Source organism: Pleurodeles waltl, chromosome 9, assembly GCF_031143425.1.
Source record: "Pleurodeles waltl isolate 20211129_DDA chromosome 9, aPleWal1.hap1.20221129, whole genome shotgun sequence".
NCBI classification, from domain to species: domain Eukaryota; kingdom Metazoa; phylum Chordata; class Amphibia; order Caudata; family Salamandridae; genus Pleurodeles; species Pleurodeles waltl.
In genome coordinates this window covers 139,317,660-139,339,942 of record NC_090448.1, presented here as the reverse complement: position 1 = coordinate 139,339,942, position 22,283 = coordinate 139,317,660, and the positions used below count along the sequence as shown (strand labels likewise).

At 43.6% G+C, this 22,283-nt stretch overlaps 1 protein-coding gene across 1 annotated transcript in view; it reads left to right on the top strand.

Annotated features, from left to right (window-relative positions):
- The window catches only part of TKT (transketolase), a 115,554-nt gene that overhangs the window by 55,422 nt on the left and 37,849 nt on the right, over positions 1 to 22,283 (top strand). Inside the window, exon 9 of the mRNA XM_069206435.1 lies at positions 1,297 to 1,453. Within this exon, the coding sequence (XP_069062536.1) occupies positions 1,297 to 1,453 (157 nt within the window). The remainder of the gene's footprint in view (positions 1 to 1,296; positions 1,454 to 22,283) is intronic.

The following is a 22,283-nucleotide window of genomic DNA, read 5'->3' as shown; positions in this document are numbered from 1 at the left end:
ACTAGCAGTACCTTTGCGATGCTGCTCGGCAGCGGGAACTCTCTTAGGTGGAGACTGCAGGCAGCTCCATGTAGGCCGGCTCAGCTTTTCTTGTGGCCCACCAAGCCAGTAGGGCTGGCATGGGTACCGGGGGCTGCTGTCGGGGTCCTCGCTGGGTTTTACAATGGTCCGGTGTCGCCTTGGCTGGCTGCGCAGTCTTCACAGCAGGCAATGTCTCAGGTTGATGCTTCTTATTTCTTGGATGTACTTCCCAGTGAGCAGGTCTGTGCCAGCGAGCTTTCCCCTCCGATTCTTTCAGGTGGCTGGTGCTTGCTAAAGTTATGGTGTCCAGTTAAATTCCTCTTCGCAAGACTCCTGGGCCCGTGTCTAAATACTCAGCGGATGGAAGATGATAGAGTTGTGAATATGATAACGTATATTACAGAATACCGAAGACTCCAGGGCTAGCAAGAGAAAGTGCAGGACTTTCTGAAACCTTCCTAAACATGTGTGCCACAAGTTGCTCTGGCCACAGCCTTCTCCCTTCCTCGCCAAGAGACCAAAACCAGAGACAGTGGGTCCTGACTTTGCCCTCCGGCATAGCCAGACCCACCGCAAGGCTGAGATCTGGCCTGGGAGGGCACGAGTGCAGCCATACGGTTCCATGGCGCTCCACAAGACTTTCAGGCTGCAGTCCTCCCCCCCCCGACCTCCAACCTCTTAAAAAGTCTCTACATGGCACCTTCGCAGCCATGGGTGCTCTTCTCAGATCAGGCAGGATTGCACACTAACTCAGCGTTTTTCTTTGGCGCTCACAAGGTGGGGGACTGCCTCCCCTTGCCTTGGTCCACCAAGCCTTCCCTCCACCTCCTCAGACCTCCCACGCAGCCTCAGTCCACAAGTCCTGAATCCTCTGAAGTCAATAGAGCAGGGTTTCCAGCTGAGAGGACATTTATATATTATTGTATTAGGTTTAGTAGCTACTCAATATATCTGTACATATTGCCCATCACTGCTTCTTTTCTTTTTTTTTTTTCAGGGGGCATGTAGAACTAGGCACTGTTATAGTGATCCAATTCACCGAGTACAGTACGTCTATGAACAGGTTTTTAAATGAGCACTAAGCCACAATTGGTTGGAAAACGTGGCTACATAAAAATATTGATTAAGGAAGGCAGACAAAATGATGCCTATTTTGAGATACAACCACTACGGTTGCCCTTCACAGATAATGTGATTTTGATACAAGAGACAGCATTCATGGTATGGTTAATACCTAGGGATGGTCAATCTGACAATGATCTTCTCTTCTTTTAGGTCAGTGTTGCTGTTGGTGCTACCACTCGTGACCGAACGGTTGCCTTTGCCAGCGCTTTTGCCACATTTTTTACCAGAGCATTTGATCAAATTCGCATGGCCGCTATTTCAGAGAGCAATATCAACCTGTGTGGCTCACATTGTGGGGTTTCAATTGGTAAGTAGCACAACACTAGCATATTTCTACATTTATTTAAAGACGATAATGTATACCAAGTTGGATAATTGATGGGTATTAGCTCTTTTCTCTGTCTTATGTTGTGCAAGATTCATTAGGAACCTCCATCATGTTTTAACGTCCCTATTTGTCGATTTGCACAGCCTGACATTCTTAAGTGACAGCTTTGAGAATCCTTCCAAATGAGATTTATTTTTGCTGCTCTTGTACATATGTAAACATGAGTAGAGATCGAGAAGTAGGTTATTTTCTCTCTACGTCTATGTGTAATAATTGGTAGACAGAAAACTGAGAACCTTACTTATAATGGGCAGTTTCACATAATACATATGATTTTTGTGTTTGTTAAGCAATCCCATCTAGGTTTTTGTTGCCTCCATGTAAATCTGCTTTTTTGTGGGCCTTGTGGCTGTACTCATATAAATAATAATAATGTATATATAATATACCACAAGCATAAATGAATAATATTTTGCCACAGACACTGGAATTCTGTGATCATGCAGAATCCTTATCATGAGCCCAATCACTTATCCAGTTTGTATGAAATGCAGCTTGTCTGATTAAGAGTTGTCATTAGGTCAAAAACGCCATGGAACTGACAAGCACCATTGCAAAGGTAATAAATTGCCACTCTTCTGTCACCTGAGCTGGGAAGTTTATCGAGGGATTGAATATTTTGTTCTCCCTGTTAGCTAGGAAGGATTTGTTTAGGAAATCTGCCTTTTTTGTGCAAGGCCACTACAGATTTTCTGCCTCTTTATGGACCCTATATTTGCTGGTATTTTACATTTATGCTCTGTGACACCACTATGTAGTGCTACAGTGTCCGTGCTGTGTCCCTAAAATTGTACTCTATAGTTGGTTTCATCCAAATGATATATTTAACTTTTCAGAAAGGCCATTGTAAGTTGGTGCACAAATTGCATCTGTGAGTAAACCATTGAGTTCCACATTTACTAACACTTTGTGTTGGGGATGTGTTACATTTGTAATGCAAACCTGATACAAAGTATCAAGGTGTGCTTTACTATCCAACCCAAATCCGGATTTGCATTGAAGAGTATCCAAAGTTTGTGTGATGCGCTGCCTTGCATAACTTTGTGTCAAGGGGGCATGCCATGGGTGGTGCATGGGCATTCCCATGCGATCACCCATGTGTTTTGACATAAATCCGTATCTACAAAGAATATTTGGCAGGGATTTGCTGCAAAATCCTATGCCTCCTCAAGGCAGACACAAAGAAAAGTATTTATTTTACCTAATTTTTCCTACTTTGAAAGTGTGCTGTATAGTGGAACACACATACAATGTGGGAAAACCTTACCGCATTGTTTGTGAACTGGAAGGTACACCTTCCAGTACAAAAACTGCATTATGAAACCTATGCCTTAGAAAGTCAGGCACCCTTGTACTAATGCACAAGTGTGTCTGCAGTGGCGCATTGTTGCCAAAAGTGTGCATTATATAGAGAAAGGAGAGCAGTGACACATCATAGTAGATATGGCACTGGTCTGCTCTCTCCCCTTCATGCAGTGCAGCACAGCAACAATAGTTGCTGTGCTGTGTTGCATGACTTTTTAGTACAAATTGTCCTTTATGTCATACGTGAAAAGCAGGGTGTGTTTAGACCACTCATATATGACAAAAATATGTGGCTTCAGGGAGCACTGTGCTCTGGAAGGGTGTAGTTTAAAATTACCGCAGTGACAAATAACTGTAAAGAGTTTATGTGCCTTATAGAAAAACTAATTTTATATATTAGCTAAGTCACCCCTAAAGTGTGCCTTGTTGTCTCATAGGGCTTGGTCGTTATTATATAAAACTGTGGCATGTTACTTATTGGGAATAGTATGCCCTCACACTGAACAATAGTCAAAATATTTGTTTTCACTGTACACGCAATGGTGTATTTTCCAGGCCTAGATCAAAGTAAAACCATTATTTTATATCTTCATCTAGGAAATGCTAAAGTGATAGCTAACAGGTATTATTCACTTCGTTTCTAGATTTTACTTTAGGGTAGGGGTCGATTTTTGATAAGGTTAGTGAAAGAGTAACTTTGAGAATGTGTACATTGTGATGAGAAAAAACCGTTTAGAACTCATTAATCTCTCTACCCTATTTAAGAAGCCCAGTACACATCCTCAGCTGACTGTTAATGACCCTTCCTCTGGAGGACAGTATCCTCTGGGCCCTGGAAGGCAGTTGGCAGAACAAAGGGCAGTCTTAACAGTTCTTAATTCCACTTGCAGATGCCAAATAGGGCTAGAAGGAACTACTACCATTAATTCCACGGTCTTTCCAGACTTTCTGGCTGTCACCCCAGCAATGGTTAAAACTAGTTCAGGCAATGACAGAAGGAAGGCCACCTTATATGCATAGGATAGTGACCAGGGGAAGAGCCAGGGATTTTTCAAGTGGAGCACCCCCGAGAATCTGCAGAAATGACCAAGAGGAACATTTTCCTTGCTTTGAAAAAATGGGACTTGGACATGTTTTCCTCCTTAGGAACACTAGGAAAATGCACTGATAGTACCCCAGAGACAGCATACCCTCAGTGGGCAAGAAAATCAAGTCTGTCCTACTTGGGTCTGTTTCCTGTACTGAAATCTGTTTCAGTGGGACCTCATAGTAAATATATTTGACCTTGTGCAGCCTTGCTCACCTTCAACTTCTAGCCTTGGCCCATTAGCTGATTTGGAGAAGCAAAAAAGTGACTAATTCCAAAAGTAAATCCTTGGAGTGGGAGCGAAGCTGCAAATATGTCCCACAGTGGAAGCAACTGTGACAAACCTCATGAGCATAGGCAAGATACTAGGATAAGTCCCAGGCTATGTTCTGTTCCTTTCGGAGAATGTATATTGAAGGCTAGGGCAATTTTCCAGATATTTCTTCCATGGATGGTACAAGAACTTATTCAATTGTGTCTAAAAGATCCAGCAAATTGGTTGAACGGAATGTTTAGGGTAAAATAAGTAGCATATTCTAAAATATTTCCGAAAATGAATGATCCTCCTTGACTCAATATAATGTAAGTGAAGTCATATGGGGGTTCCATTTTAAGACAGTCCCAGGGGCGGCTCCTCTGCTAAAGCAGATGAGCGTCGCCCCACAGTTCTTTCCAAAAAGGAAAAATAAAATTATAATTTTGTACATTACGTTATCATTTCATTTTTCCTTGTAGGATGGGGCTGGGCTGGAAGGAGGGAGCCGGAGGAAGGCTATGTGCACACAAAGTGCTCATGTCTGTTTAGCCGGCCGTCTTGGGCCGGCCAAAAGACATGCACACAGTGCATGTTCTCTAACCGCCTGTATAGCACAGCCTGGTACAGAACATGCCCGGGCTCCAATTCCCAGCCTGAGCAGCGAAGCATGCTGTTCAGACCAATCACGATGCTGCTACTGTCAGCAGAATCATGATTGGCTGGGAGACTGTGCAGCCCGGAAAAGGAAGAGGATGGAGGTGAGACGAATGCGTCTCCCCCCGACGGTAAGAGTTTATTTTTTTTAATTTATTTTTGTAAACCCCCCTCCATCCCTTCACACCCTGTCCCGCCCGCCATCCCTGTTCAGTCTTCAGTGACAGATGCCACTGGACAGTCCATACCCCATTAATAACCTTGAGGAAAATTAAAATTGATGGTTAGTTTCTTAGGTGGAAAAGAGCTCCCTTGCTTATGTAAACCTTCTCACCGAACCCAAGTGTTTCCACAAAAAATGCAAATGCTTTCACTACTCCTTTGTTAAAACAACAGGCAATGCCCCTCAGATCTTTCATGCCAGCAGATATAGGAAGGCCTGTTTACTAAAATGAACTGTAAGGAAGTGTTGTTTGCAGATTTTTGACAGAGGAATTTGATTTCTAGAAGTTTCACCCCTTCATCTCCTCGGATTACTGCCTCAAGTTGGCAGAGTTCTAAGTTGACCTATCACATGGGACACAGTCGGAACCTGCCGAACATGGCTTGAATAATGGGACTGCTATAGCAGACAAAAACATTATCAATTTACGAACTTTGTGGATGCCTCCACTAGGATTCAAGACAGTACACTTTGAATAAGTCTTTTTCTGGATGGTTGCTGGTTTTGTGGAATCTTATTTTGTGATTCACCTGTTGGCACAGTCCCTCTTTGAATTACACCCTGAGGAAGCCCTTTGTAGGGCGAAACGTGTTGGCTGGACTAGGCTACACCTTTATATATGCTGAAGAAACACAAGAATGAAAGGACGCATGAGACAAAAGATTTGCCTTTGTTGCTTTGTATTTTGATTGACTGTCTTTTTTGTACGGTCACCTACATGTTGCTTCTCATACAAGTATATTTTTCTAATGTTGACTCATCTGGTAGCAGGCCAATAGAGGTGGGCAATACGTTTTGTGCTCTCTGTGACTACCACAAGTGGTAAAGTAATAGACTCCCTAGCTGCCATCATTTGTTCAGAATGGCTGGTATAAGCCTGGAGCTCCAACTTCCCAATGTTTGCCTTCATGTTTCTCCATTTTTAATTTTGAACATTCAACCCTTATAGGATAGAACGTCGTAATAGCCTTCTAGCCCTTCTGTCTCGGTCATCCCGGTTTTTAAAGGCCCTTTCCCTTGATATGGAGAAATAAGTAGACTTCCGGGCAGTGGATGTAGTGATCTACAAGTGGAAGAAAATTTTTCTAGAGAGAGTTAGCATCCTCTGGTGACTGTTCACAGGCTTATGACACTAGGGTGCAGTCGTGGGTGTTCAGTGTCGAACATTTACAGTGTGTTGGCTTTAAATGACGACCAACCCACCTGTCATGTTTTACACCTCACTACAGATGATTTGTTCTGCATAAAAATGGTAATTGTCCAGGTTCAGTTGAAAAACTATATTTTTGCATGCGAAATAGTCAGCTCAGAGAGTAAGCAACCTCAAAGCAGTTTTGAGGTTGTTTTACTGCTAGCTTTTTGCATGTTTTTATCAGCTACAGTCAAAACAGACCTCATGAATGCAGATACTCAAATGAAATAAACTAATTTTGCTTTGCTAGTTAGCTAAATGAAGGGTAAGCAAGCCAAAGTCATGTTTGAATTTCTGATTTAAATTAAAGGGTAACAAAAGTTTATATTTATTATGATATTGTTGTAGCTGTTCTTTTGTTTGGCACTACCCTCGAAGGTTAACTGTATTTGACAAACACATTATTAACACGTTATTTTGAATGCATCAGTCTAGTGTAGCGCTGTTGTTTCCTGAAATTGTTTTCCATCCAGAGCACTAATGTACTGAATAAGTTCAACTTGAGACACTGCCTTGTCTGCAAATAAAGAGCCACTCCTTTTCCAGTCGCCTTCTCTTTAGAGTGTTTGTTTAGCTGTGACTTTTCTTGGCTAAAGCTCCTAGAGCATAAACACTGATAGGAAGCATATATGGAATGGAAGCGACAGGAAATCCTTTGTAAGTGACTTCGATTTCCCTTGCAGAAGTTAAATGTACTGTTGCATGTATATTTATTCACAGGCACTGTACCCAACCACACCTGCAAATCCAGCTAGCGATTCAAACATTCAGACATCTGTGCAGGCCAGGTTATCAAAGGATCCTTGTTGAGATCGGGTCCAGAATAAGAATACTTGCCTCTGTAGTAATATATGTGTATTGCTGAGCCTTCCCTTTCTCATGTTTCACACATGCTAGGCCTCTTTCATGCTTAATTTATGGTAGTGCTTGCCAGTGGTGCCCACAGGCTTTTTGGCACCAAGACTTCCTGCTTCTGGTGGCAACTGCCAACATGTCATTTAAATGTTTTTTCTTTGTGCTCTCTGAGGAGAGGTTGGGTGAAGATCCTGGTGGGTGTCCCTTACCGTGGCTCTCACTAAATTATTTGGACCACAACGTTTGACTGAGGGCACTGCGCATCGGTACTGCCTGTCTTGCCAACACAGCAGGCAGCCTCCAAATGGCATGTGCATTAGAATGACGTGGGCTACGCATCTGTCCACACCATTATGTTTTTGCCTGCCCAAACCTCTGCAGCCTGCCAGCTGCTCATTGCCCAGCTGTAGGCTGTAGGCTGCAGCCTAATCCATTTGTGTGTATGTGCGGCCCCTTTCACAGGTCCAGCCATGGCTTTGATCTTCCTTCTTCCTTCCACCCAGCCTGTGTTGAGTCCAACAACTCAGGGAGTTCACAGGGAGTCTCAAGAGGGGTATGGTGGTTGGATGTGTCGGTGGCCCACCCATGCTCCTTCTACTATCCTTGGGCTGCATGTTGGTACTGAGGACTCTGCACAGCCTAGTAAGGTGAGAGTGGTGAATTCTGCTGCACTGTTTGCAACATTGAAATTGAGGGTAAACTAGAAGAGTTTTTGTCCACAGATTTTGTATTCATGTATGGGTCATCAATGAGGCTGAACTGGAGGCTCTGCTATGCTTGCAGGTGGTGGAATTCAGAGGTAGGGCTTCCAGTAGCAGTGGACCCCTTCAAAAGCTACTTGGCCACCGGCACCTATTGGATTTACAAATTAAGCACTGCTTACATGGCCTAATTCCTGTCAGATATTGTTGGAGTATTTAAACAAAGCAACTGTAGTCCTTTCTTAGTAGATTCCAGTAAGAGATTAGTGACACATTTTACAAGCAAAAGCATTCCAAACGTTTGTCAAACTTATTTTGGAAGTTTGTGCTGCTCTCGTCATTGATGTGCATGATCTTTGTCTTTGGGAAGGGAGGTCATGTTATGTGTGTGCATGTTTCTAAGTGTTAGTGTGCCTGAGCATGTCTTTGTGTACATACCTTGCACACTGTACTAGTTCATCAGCAGGGTTCTTGCAAACATGCAAAGGTAAACTAGGGCAGTATTCTGTTCATGTGACATTCTTCCACCTAGTAACAGGTACATTATGTTGTAGGTCCCAATGCATTAGGTATTAACACCTACAGGTAAAGAGGCAAACATAATGCCTGATAACTTAATCCACTTTGTGCTGTAGAGTACATTGGTTGATTAGTTTTGATTTGTGCATACATGTGTTAGAGCTCATCTTTAATTTATTCCAAACTACAGAGACTATAGAACAGATCCTCTAGAAAACTCTTCGATCTTTAATTGGACTCAAATTTCAACAGTTGCTCAACCTTTACACTAGCTACCTGCAGCAAGACGCCTTCAGAGCAATTAGCCAAATCATTGAGTCATTCATGCATTGTAACCCTATATCTTCCAACAGCCTTTTTACCTACAGCCAGTCTAGATCACTTTCCCCTTGGTTGGCCCGTCTCCTGACCATCACTTCATACAAAACATTCACTGGTAGAAGCTCCTTCTCCCACAAGATGGAAGAAATTTGGAAATCAATTGATAACCACCTAAAATTCAGGAAAATATTGAAACCCCGGCTACCACCCTACACTTAATTGTTATGCAGCAGGCAACTCCTATTGAACAAGCATGTGGAAAACCAACAACTCTTGCTACAATATGCTTCCTCGTGTGTGCATGAGTTAATACATCACAGCCAGACCTATTGGCTTTGCCAGTGCAAGTATTGTTGCTGTGCATCACTGTTTGCTAAACAAACAGTGGTATGCTTAGAAATGCACTGGTGTTAATATCTTTTCATGCAGTAAAAAAGTGGAAACTCAGCTAATTTGGACACTAAAATGAATATTTGTAATAATCAGATTTCATAGTGTGCAGCTTTTGTGAAATCAGGGATTCCTTCTTCCAGTAGCTCCTTGGTGCTTCTGAATAATTAGCAGATTACATATAGTGCACCAGTGCTAGGGCAATTTTGCACCTGCATTTCCTTTCCCCAACGTTTTGTCTCCCTCCTTCCATTTTTCTGATCTAGTTTTTGCTGGTTTTAGGACTCTGCACACTTTACCACTGCCAACCAGTGCTGAAGTGCTTGTGCTCTCTCCCCTAAACATGGTAACATTGGCTCCCACCCAATTGGCATATTTAGTTTATCTGTAAGTCCCTAGTAAAGTGCACTATATGTGCCCAGGTCCTGTAACTGAAATTAAATTACTAGTGGGCCTGCAGCACTGATTTTGCCACCTGCATAAGTAGCCCCTTAACCATGTCCCACATCTGCCGTTGCAAAGCCTGTGGGTGCAGTTTCACTGCCACTTCAACTTGGCGTTTAAAACTACTTGCTATGCCTTAAACCCCCTTGTATTACATATAAGTCACCCCTAAGGTAAGCCCTAGGTAGCCCATAGGGCAGGGTGCTATGTAAATGAAAGGCAGGTCATGTACTTATAGGTTTTACATGTCCTGGTAGTAAAAAAAACTCCCATAGTTGTTTTTCGCTATTGTGAAGCCTACTCCTCTCATAGGCCAGCATTGGAAATTCCCTGATTTAACTTCAAGTGGTAATTTCTGTTCTGAAAGGAGTGGCATTGTCATGTTTGGTATGGATGGAATGGTAGTGAGAAATCCTACTTACTGGTGAAGTTGGATTTAACATTACTATTTTAGAAATGGCACTTTTAGAAAGTTGGCATTTCTCTGTACTTACTGACATCCGTGCTTTACAGCCTTTTTCCAATCCACGTCTGGTCTGTGCTGGTTGACAGCTCCCCTTGTGCATTCCGCCCAGACAGCCGTAAACACATGACACTTAGCTGTATCTGCATTCATCTGCATGCTGATGGGTCTTTCTGGGCAGGAAGGGTGAAGGGGCTCTAACTTACACTTCAAAGGCTAGTGGCCTGACCTCACACAAATGACTGATAACTCCCCACAGATCTCCTGGCAGACAGGACCGGGTGGAAAGGGAAACTGGTGCACTTCAAACCAATCTTTGAGGTTTACCCTACTTCAAAGGCACATTGGGTATATATATATATATATATATATATATATATATATATATATATCATATGTTTGATGGTGGTAGAGCGGAACGTGGTAACAATTTACCTGCGTTCGGACGCTCTTTAGGTCGATGAATCTTTTGACTAAGTGGGAACTCTCTGTACTCTTAATCGATCAATCACCTTAAATCGATAATCAATAACGAACATAAGCAACACCTTGAACAACATAACACTTAACAATTAATCCAGAATACATTTCGGCGAACCCTGACCTTTCAGCCAGGAATAACCACACCAGTTTATTGCAAAGTTAGTGAATTTATTTCCCTATATTAACAAAGCTAGCACAATATAGATGTGTCTCAACACCAAATGATAAACATAAATGAACATTAATAGCTGTCCATATCGTCGAAACAAATGTAATCTATGTAGCATTTGAATCACAAGGCATTCGATAGTGACAATGCAGAGCACTAATACGATAATCTGTAATGGGCTAATTGCGTACATTTAGTCAGCATAACAAGATCTCCAATTGCATCGTGGGACATATGGAATCCTCATCTAACCTCAAATTAGCATCAGCATGTGGGACTTCATGCAAAAACAATTTGGCAACATCAATTTAGAAAACTCCTAGCTAGGGTCCTTATCAAAACCAGCAGTTGGTTACCTAAAAGAAACACAATGCAATTTTACAATTTCCTTTCATAATTACCAATTCCAATCAGCAATCAATGAAGTCTTCGTCTCACAGGTACCGTTTCTCGATCAGCATGGGACGGGACAAAGGGGCAGGGGTGAACGGGGCAATTGCCTCACGGCGGCAAAGTAAGGCTACTACTTCATGCAAAGGGGCAAATCAAAGTTAAAGTCTCTAGGGCAAGAATCATTAAAGTCTTTTTCTCTCGACTAGAGAAAGCATCAAAGTCTCTCAAAATGGCGTCGCAGCAAAATGGGTCATAGTAGCTACGAAGTCAAAATGGCGGGATGTCCGAAGATAGAGAGCTTTCCTCTCGTGCACCTGGGTTTTATGGACAACAGTTCAAGTCCAGTAGGGTCTCCATTGGAGGGTTCATAGGTTAGCTTCAAATTGACCAATCAAAAACGACAGTTCTCAAGCTTTTACTTAAGCATACATTATCCTTGGAGATGGGTACGCAAGTTGCAACATTGTCTCTCGATTAGCTTACTCTCAGAGCCTCCATTGTTCGCACCTGCAAGTCGACCTTGAATTAAAGAGAAAATATGCCATGCTGGCACCAACTTTAAGATAAGCATGTGAACAGTCTCTGTGGAAAAGTACAGCTTCAAGCAGAAATACACGTTTAATAGCACAGTGGAAAAATACGAACATTTAAACCGTGAGACCAGGCAACTAGGCCAAAGCCTCCGCTAAAGTAATGCTAAGCTCAGACATTTCAAATAAGCAAATCGTAGCACATGTTTATGATTATGTTGGATTAGTGCAATTCTAATACACCACGTTATAAAGCATGCATATAAATGATGGCAAACTACTCTGAGGGCACATTTTGTCCCCGTACAATCTTCATTAATTCGGTTAATGTCACACACGATTATGTCAGCACTACGTTTATGCGTTAATAAATCAAAACCTTCATTTTCTGCTTCATCAATCCCTCCTCTGATGACTACTTGTCATCACACAAATTTAGCCCACAAATTTTATCCCATTAAAATTCTGTCAGCTCCCTTTTCCTTTTAGTTCCCCTAGTTTGCGCTTTGTATTCTTCTGCCATTCTTTTCATAATTTTCTCCTCTTTTCTCCTTTTAATTCTTTCCATAATCATTATTATTCCCCTTTTTATTCCCCAAATTCCAAATACACAAATTATTATTATTAATATTCCTTCTATTATTTTCAATAATATTCCATTCCATATTCCCCCAATCCAATGTCCCACTGAAGCAAGTCCCTTTCCAACCTTTTCCCACACTCCTGGTTCTTTCAGTTCTTTCAAATCTGCACTTTCTTTTGTTAGATTAGCAAGCATAGTTTTAATCTTCACACTATTATCAGGTATATAGGTGCAGCAGTGACGTGCACCAATCATTTTGCAAACGCCTCCATCCTTTGCTAAAAGAATGTCTAAAGCAAGCCTATTTTGAAGAGTCATAGCTCTTTCCGCTGCAAGTTCAGCATCCATCAGGATTATAGCACCTGAAAACTTTGTCAACATGTTATCCACTATAGTAGACAACTTTCTTATTTTGATGGAATTCAGCACAACTCCTAATGAAGGAATCATGGCTCCAAATATATCACCTACCACAGCAGCTGCGGTCTCTCTTTTCTGGATACGATGGGATCCAGGTGTCTTTTCAATCATCGATATGTCATCCAGCTGATAAACCTTTGGAAACACTATACCCAAATAACATCTTCCCCACCATCCCTTTGGAAGACGATAATAGGCATTATGCCCACAAATGTAATACACCCCTGGAATGACAGGGTCAAGTCCGTCCATCATGAATGTCCATTTGGCCTTAAAGATAAACGTATGTTTGCATTCACTCGCTCCTACAAAAATATTATCATAGTAAGATTCACCTCGATATATACAAAATTTCCCTACATGCCAAGCATCTAAAGCAATTTTCCCTTGTGTCTTTATAGCAGCAAAGTCATAGTTATCTACTGAAGTCCTCTTATGTAACTCCTTTTCTAATTTCGCATTCATTTGTGCCCTTCTATCATCTGTGCGATCTAAAAAGCTTATTTCTACAGCAGAGACGGAGCAAGTAAGGTTCTCCCTATGAGCATGAGCCGTTTCAAAAGGTTGCATTGGCTCGAAAAAATCCCTCATAATTTTGTAATCCCAATATTTTGCAGTCTCGCTTAGCTGTGCTATTATAGGAACATAAGCAAAGGTAACATCATAATTTGAGAAAAAATACTGTATATTAGATTGACCATAAAACCTAGACATTACTATACTACATGTAATCCCATATGTAAGAGGCATGTGGTGATAAGTCACCCCTTCCTTTACTGATGTTGGTATCTGGGTACACACATAACAATCTTTTGCATCCATAGTCTCAACATACTCTGTTAGTAAGCGATAGAAAACGTTATACGAAAGCTCTTTCTTATCATGCAAGAGCCTCTCATCCATTGCTAGTCTTTTCAATGGTGTTAGTTCAGTGACAGTAACAGGAACAATAGTGGAAGCAGCAATAGTTTCCTTCTCACCTTTCCCATGCATTCCAAACACAATTGCCATTATTATTAGTACACATGTTAGTACCAAGCCTATACACACGTATTTACAATATTTCTTTCTATTATTCTGCATAGCGTACCCAGGCATGATCTGTATAGAATCAGAAAGCAAGAAGCACTTATAAATGAAACTACTTAGCAATTCAGTTACAAAGCTTGAACGAGCACAATGTTCACACCGTCTTCTTCAAAAGGCCAGTCACTTATCGTTTAGCAGCATTTGTCTCAATTCGGTTTAGCAATGTCTCAGCTGGTTGTTTGTCTCACGTTAGATTGCAGCAAGCAATGCCATTTACTACCGTTTCAATCAACAGAGTCTATGAAACTTTTCTTTTCTATTGGTATCTCTTCTTCTTCGTTCTCGATGCTTAGAGATACAAACTCATCAGTCCAATCATCGTTTACTGCATATGCCCATTCAGGACCGGAATACCTCTTGTTTGGTATCCTTTTCCTTTTCAATTTTGCTTCTCTCTTCGATTCTGCTTCGCTGGTACTTTCCTCCTTCGCCAAGTCTTTTTCCTCACTTGACGATTGTTCCACGACAGTCACTTCCTTTCTTTTCTCTTTCACTTTCGGCCTTCCTCCTTCGTTCAAACCTTCTTTACCCTTTTCTTTTATCGGTGAGATACTTAGTCTTCTTTTTGCACCGTGTCCATTTGATGGACCTGCACCCTTTTCTGTAGAGGTTTGAACTCTTTCGTTCTGCTCTTCTTTGTCCCCACCTTCAGGGGAATCAGTCACGTTTTCTTTTTCTTTTTCTGTATCGTCTGTTTCTGGGAAAGCCCCCTCCTGCTCGGGCTCTCCTGCCTTCTCACTCTCTTCGAGCCCTTCGTCACCGTTACTTTCTTCAGGCTCTGTATCACTTTCAGCTGCTTCAGGTTCCTTGTCACCTTCAGCTGCTTCAGGCTTTTTGCTACCCTCAGCTGCCTCAGGTTCTTTGTCACCTGCAGCTTCGTCGTCGCTGTCTGAACTTTCTCCTTGGCCTTCCCCAAGTGAGTCGGACCCTTCGTTCTCCAATAATATCTCCTTTTCTCCTGCTGTTGCTTGTTCGCTTTCAGTTCGCTTTTGTTCTGTCCCAGCACTCGACACCGTTTTATCAGGCACTGGTAGTTTCAGCGCTTCAACTTCCTCATCTGTGGGACACAGCACCTTCTTTGTATGACTGGCGTGAATCCAGTTGGGAACCCCCGCACACTTCACAGCGGTAGTTGTCGTCAGGATCACTTGGAAAGGGCCTTTCCAACGGGGTTCCAGACACGACTTCCTCACGTGCTTCTTTATCACGACCCAGTCACCTGCTTTCAGTGCGTGTCCTGGACCTTGGATCGGTGGCAAGGTGGTCGCCTCCACCTGGTGAGAGAAAGAGCGAACCACGTCAGCCAGACCTTTGCAGTAGTCTAACACCATATCATCTGTAATATTCAAAAGCATGTTTGCGGGAACTGCAGGAAGTCTCATAGCCCTGCCCATGAGAATTTCATGCGGAGACAATCCAGTTTTTCTATCCGGAGTGTTTCTCATTGACATTAGCACTAAGGGCAATGCGTCAGGCCATTTCAAATTTGTTGATGCACATATTTTTGCCATTCTCGACTTCAGCGTACCATTCATCTGCTCCACCAGTCCTGATGCTTCAGGGCGATAGCTACAGTGCAGCTTTTGCTCAATGTTCAGTGCTTCGCAAAGTAACTTCATCACCTCGTTATTGAAGTGACTTCCCCTATCTGATTCTAAAGAGATCGGGAATCCGAAACGTGGTATTAACTCCCTCAATAATAGCTTGGCAACTGTAAGGCTGTCATGCCTCAATCCAATGACTAAAAATGCACACAATCACCAACACATATTTTAAACCTCCATGCACAGGCATCTCAATGAAGTCCATCTGCATACAACTAAAAGGACCGCTTGCCCTACCAATGTGGCTCGCATTCACAACTGTTCCCTTTCCTGGGTTCATCTGTTGGCAAGTGACACATCGATGGCAAACTGCTTCTGCAGCTTGACGAAATCTGGGGTTAAACCAATCAGTTTTGAACAATCTTATCATGGCATCTCTCCCTAGGTGAGCTTGCCCATGATAGAACCGCGCAAGCTGTGATAAGAGACTATTTGGCAGAACAAGTTTTCCCTCATGTGAAACCCATAGCTCGTCTTGTCTCTTTAAACATTGTGATTTAATCCAGGAATCTCTTTCATCCTCCCTGACATTACTTTGTAGTGCTTTTAGTTCTTCTATTGTATCTACGACCTTCAAGGCAAATGCTTCGGCTGGTTCGAGTTCTGGTTCACTTATTGTATTCCAATCATCCCTTAACAATATACTGTTCAAGGCACAAAATCTTGCGACTTGATCTGCATAGGCGTTTCCCAGAGACACATAGTCCTGTCCTTTCGTGTGAGCACTGCCCTTTACCACTGCAACTTCAGCTGGCACTTGAATGGCATGTAACAACTCCCTTATTCTCTCCCCATTTTTCACTGGGGATCCTGAAGAAGTCAGGAAACCTCTCTGTGACCACAGTTGTCCGAAGTCATGCACAATCCCAAACCCGTATTGGCTATCAGTGTAAATGGTGACTTTCATCAATGCAGACAATTGACATGCTCTAGTAAGGGCTACAAGTTCTGCTACTTGTGCAGAATAGACTCCTTGGAGCCATCCCGCTTCCAAGACCCCTGTCACAGTACATACAGCATATCCTGCTTTCAAAATTCCCACCCCATCTCTTAGACATGAACCATCAACAAAAAGAATTTGGTCATTTTCATCAAGTTTTGTATCCTTGATATCCGGTCGGGGTTTTGTGCAAAATTCAGTCACCTGAAGGCAGTCATGCTCGACGTCTTCAGCGTTCTCAATTTCAGCATGTTCTCCAGGAAGCAAGGTAGCTGGATTCAACGTAGTGCACCTTTTCAGCTGCACATTCGGTGAGCCCAGAATAGTCGTTTCATACCTTGTGAGTCTTGCTCCAGTCATGTGCTGCGTTCGGGAGCGGGTCAAAAGTATCTCAACTGAGTGAGGGACCATGACTGTTACTGGGTGTCCCATCACTATTCCTTCACTCTGAGTGAGGCTGATACCAACTGCTGCTACGGCGCGCAAACACCCTGGGAGTGCTGCTGCAACCGGATCCAGAGTAGCTGAAAAATACGCTACTGGTCTGTTTACGCCACCATGGGCTTGAGTCAAGACAGACAAAGAACATGCATCACGTTCATGGCAAAACAATGTGAAAGGCTTCGTGTAATCAGGCATACCTAAAGATGGAGCCCTGCACATGCACTCCTTTAATTCAACAAAAGCATCCATCTCATCCCCTTTCAGTTCGATCTGATCCAAGGCATCCTTCTGTGTCAATTTCAGTAGAGGCTTTGCTAGAGACGAGAAGTTGGGAATCCACTGGCGACAGTATCCCACCATTCCCAAAAACTTTCTCACCTCCTTCCTTGTCTTTGGTGGACTCATTTGAAGTACACTGGTAATTCTTTCCTTCATTATTTTCCGTGACCCTTTCTCTATCTGGTGACCCAAGTATTTCACTTTCTTCTGACAGAACTGCAGTTTGGAAGGAGACACCTTGTGTCCATTCCCTCCCAAATGGTTCAACAGAGCAATGGTATCGGCTGTGCAGCCACTTTCTGTTTTTGATGCAACCAGTAAGTCATCAATGTACTGTACTAGGGTTGACTCGAATTACAACTCTAACTCTTCCAAGTCTTTCTTTAGAACCTGATTGAATATGGACGGTGACTCAGAGAACCCTTGAGGAATTCGACACCAACTGTATACTCTGTCTAGGAATTTGAAACAAAAAAGGAATTGGCTGTCCTCATGAAGAGGCACAGAAAAGAATGCTTGTGACAAATCAATGACTGAGAACCACTCAGCTTCGCAAGGGATCTGAAACATTATCACAGCTGGATTCGGTACGACAGGGCAGCACTTGATTATGATGTCATTTATTTTCCTCAAATCCTGCACAAGTCGGACTTTCCCACTTGGCTTTATTAGTCCCATTATCGGTGAATTACATGGGCTGCTTAATACTTCTTTTAGTACTCCCTGCTTTACGAATTCGTCTATAAGTTGGGCAACTTTCATGAGGGTATCTTGTGGCATGTGGTATTGTGGGGTCTGGGGAAAGATCGCATTGGGCTTTACCATCACTTTTACTGGTTCCACTCCTTTCATCAATCCCACCTCTTTCCCTGTCATGTCCCACACTTCCTTTCCGACTGTCTCCCGTAATTCTGCTGGGATATCTTCTTCAGTTATCATTGGTAAAAGACAGATCAGAGGATACTCTTCGTCAACTGTTTCTATCTCATCACCCCCTTCACTGTCTCCTTCTTCCCCATCACTGCTCGTCTGTATTGTTATTCCCTAGTTCGAGCACATTATCGAACAACCCAACTTGCACAATAGGTCTCTTCCTAACAGTGCAATCGGGCTTGAGTCACATACTACAAACTGATGTACCCCTTGATAGTTACCAATGTTGACTGGTATCAGATCTGTTATTGGGTTCGTCAGATGCCTGTTTGCTACTCCCACCACTTGAACTGTCCTCCCTGAGAGTGGCAAATTTGGTATTTCACTGCTCTTAACAGTTGAACGTGTAGCTCCCGTGTCAACCAGGAATGAGACGCGATGACCCATTACTCTTCCTTCTACGTACGGACCCCTTTGATCAACTTCTAGAGATGCCGCAAGCACACAATCTCCTTCCTCTTCTGAGCTTTCACTCTCCCATACATTGTTTATTCCACTCTCACTGTGTAATGGGAACTGTTGTACTGTGCCGTTTGTGCTCATTACCTGACCCGTTACCTGTGGAGGAACCATCATTTGCTGCTGACTCATTGGTGCCAAAGGTATTTGCATTTGCTGATTAGGTACCATAGGTAACTGCTGTTGCATCGGCTGCATTTGCGTCATCTGCACACGGGGCATCTGCATCTGCTGCGGCTGCATAGGTTGTAATCCCTGCAATTGGTTTATGGTCTGAAAATTTGGGTTTAGACCTCTCATTTTTGGTCCTCTCATTGTCTGAAATGCATTGACATCATTGTTTTGCTGACCAACACCTACACCTGCACCTGCACCTTCCTGCACCACCATCGGGCACTCGCGTTTCCAATGACCTACGTTTCCGCACGCGTGACACGGCATCACCTTTTTCATTGCCTGCACACCCGTCACAACAGTGTTCAAATCTGGACCATTATTCACAAAACCTCCTCTACCTCTGCCTCTGCCCTGTGGCTGAAACGCCATGTTTCCTTGCAACTGCGGCTGCTGTTGCTGAAACACCATGTTTCCCTGCAACTGCGGCTGCTGTTGCGGTACCTGCTGTTGGAACCCTTGCATCCCTGGCAACCCTTGCAAGCCTGTCTGAGCCGCCTTAAGCTGCATCATCATCACCTTCTCTTTCAGCCTTTTCTGTTTCACGTCAATTTCGTCGCTACAGTATTTCGCATAAGTCAAGACTTCATCAATCGGTTTCGACTGCCAGCAGATCAAATGCAATTTTATCATCTGACTTATCTCTGGTCTCAGCCCTTCCACAAATCTGAACACAAAATGAAGCATATCCTTCGCCTCGATTGCTTCCGTGCCACTGTAATTCTTGAACGCCTTCAACAACCTCTCATAGTAACTATGAATCGACTCTTTAGCCTCTTGGGCAGTTCGATCAATTTTCTGCCAATCCACATTTTTCGCGGCAACCTTCGTCTTCAAATGCTCAATCACCTTATAGTACAGACACATCACCATAGGTGATGGTGCGCCCGTCTCTCTGTCTCTCTCTGGTTCACTTGTCGGCCAACCTACAGCTCTTTTGCAATCCTCCCACAAATCTGCCGGAACCACAATCTCGAATAAAGTGTTCAGGTCTTCCCAGAGACATTTTGCAAGCTTCACAAACCTATCAGTCTGTTGATACCATTCGATCGGCTTCTCTCTCAGTTTGGGAAAATCATTCGTAAAGGACTGAATATCTCTCCTGTGCCATGGTACATGTACTAATTTTCCCCCTGCTGTCTCCCTCATTGGTAACATAGTTACTGTATCACTACTCTGCGGTCCTTTCTCATTGTGCTCTGTGGCACTGTCCCTCCTCTTATCCTTCCTCTTTACCCATCTGCTTTCCCACTTGTCTAAGCACCTCCACACTTGGGCACTTTGCAACAATTCTCTAAGGTGTGCCTTCATGCCTGCTGATCTCATGTGTTCAAAATCTGTGGTCCCAAAATCCAACCTATAGCTCCTGCTCAAGTGTTTCGTCTTGCCTATGTCAATCCCGTTCCTGTCTGCTACTTCCTGCAAACTTTTATGTACCTTGTTTACCTCTTTCGTGATCTTTGGACATAGATACCTCAATTCCTCTTCCGTGTAGGATTCTAACCTGTTCACACCCATATTCCCTTCCACCAATTCTTGTGCTTCCATGTTCAGCCTCATCCTGCTCAAGTAATCGTCTCCTTTCCCACTGTCTGAACTTTGTGTGGAATTTAGACTGTTGAACCACTGTGTCAGCTGTTGCGCATTTACCCCCATCAGTGTGGCATTCACATCGACTGCCATCGATGGTTGCGGCAACTTTTCAGTGTTCGATGTTAATGGTATTATCAGTGGGGGGCTCGACCTCACCAGTGTTGATTGAGCGCATACGGGACTAAACTCCATCAAGGACCCAGACCCAGTTGTCTGAGCCACTATCGGGGTTATCCCTGGAGTGTTTTCTATGCACCTTCTTTCTGTCCCATTCTGCAGCATTTGTCCCTGACTGCTCATACCTAAGTTAGGCTGACTATACAAAGGTACCACTGGACCTACAGTAATGGGCAGTGATATCGCATCTGGATTTTGTCCATTTCCCATATTCTGAGGCATGTTCATCCCCATATTATGGGCCATCATTGCCGGCATGCCCATCTGACTCCCCGTCATTTGAGCATGAACATTTCCTCCCTGCATCTGCTTTTGAGGCATCATAAACTGAGTTGATTCAGCTTGTGCCATTGTTGGGTTGTAACCATTCTGTACGCCCCTTACGGTTGGATCTAGAATCATCCCTCCATTGTTGTCACTGCTGTAGTACCCTGGCATCTGCGGCTGATAATGTTCTGCTGGTTTCAACACGGGCACATCTGGATACATTCTCCTGACCTGCGGTATCTGTGGGGTGCGCAGTAAGCTCGGATCCTTAGATCCCGATGGTACTCCTGTATTCTGCGTTTCACTGTTCTGTACCGATGCCGGAGGGGCAGAACTGGTACTTGGACCTTGTCCATTCTCTGCATAAGGTGGTGGACGGTCGTTCAGCAATTGCATTATCAACTCCTCATCCTCTAACTCCTCTTCTCTTCTCAACTTTTCCTCGTCCTCTCTGTCCTTGGAACACTTCCTGTCTGTCTTACAGGTAGCTTTCTTACCTGTCTCCTCTTCATCCTTAGTAATTGCGGGGAACAATTTTATTCCCTGCAATACATCTGACCTCCACACCTTCTGCGCATTATCCCACCTAGCATCCGCTAGTGTCTTTTCTACCTTCCTCATCCTTGTTTCAAACTTGTTTTTCTGTTGCTGTCTAGCCATGAGTTCCCAGATTGCTAGAGCCTCAAACTGTGCTGGCCTTGGAGGCACCTTCATGTCATACATCGTGAATCTCAAGTTCTCTAGGACCCTTATATTGAATGTCCCATGTATCGGGAATGCTACGCTCCCATGTTTCTCTGTCCACTTGTGCCATTGCTTTAGCCAAAGACACGGAGCTACCCCTTTTTCCTCCATTACAATGTAAGCTGGTGTACCCTCGGGCGGCGTTTCCTCTCCTACGCTCGCTTTAATGTATGACTCTCCCTTCATCGCGCTCCTGAATGCTTTAAGGAATTTCATTTCTCGTCTTTCAATTCACAAAGTTTATACTCAATAGGTCACTTTTATTCCACAAAATTTGTAATCAATAGGTGACTTTAATTCCCGGAATACTCTTCACCTGCCTTTCCCCTTCCAATCGAGTGCCACGGACTGCGTCCAATCCGTGCGCGACCCTTCTCTCCAACCAACCTATCCCAGCGCGGCTCTTAGTGACGTCACACTCACACACACTGCGGCTGACAAAGCCTCGCGGCTAATCCTCCTTCACTCAGTTCCTCCCGTAACAACTTTTTGCATATATCGCGAGCTACCAAAACTAAAACAGATCTGTCGGTTTACTACATGAAGGGTAACACAGTCGCTTCAGGACCTTAGGGACCTTTCACTAACCTCGGCCACTATTCGATCTTTCACCAGCCTCGGCCGCTATTCCGTCTTTCTCAGTCCCCACATTCGCAAGCAAATCTGACCCGCAGACCTACTCTCAACTTGTCAATGATCTGTTCTATTGCACTTAGAATCTTGTCAAAGCCCGAAGTCGAAGTTTCTTTCACTCCGTAACACACGTACCCACTCGTTGACCACGCCCGATCAACCTACTAAACCGCCCAGACCACAACATGGATCAACATACTCCGGAGTCTCTTGACCTCGCAGGGCCCGCCTCAACAACAACAACCACGTGGACCTTTTTATGCACAAAGCGCCAGACGCACATGAAGTTCGACGACTTCCCTACTCTCACACTCGGAGCCGCACCTCTGCTATTTCTATGAAGTTCGACGACTTCTTAGTTCTACACTCGGAGTCGCACCTCCGCTATCCTAAAAAGAGAATCCTCACAACCTTTTCACACACCC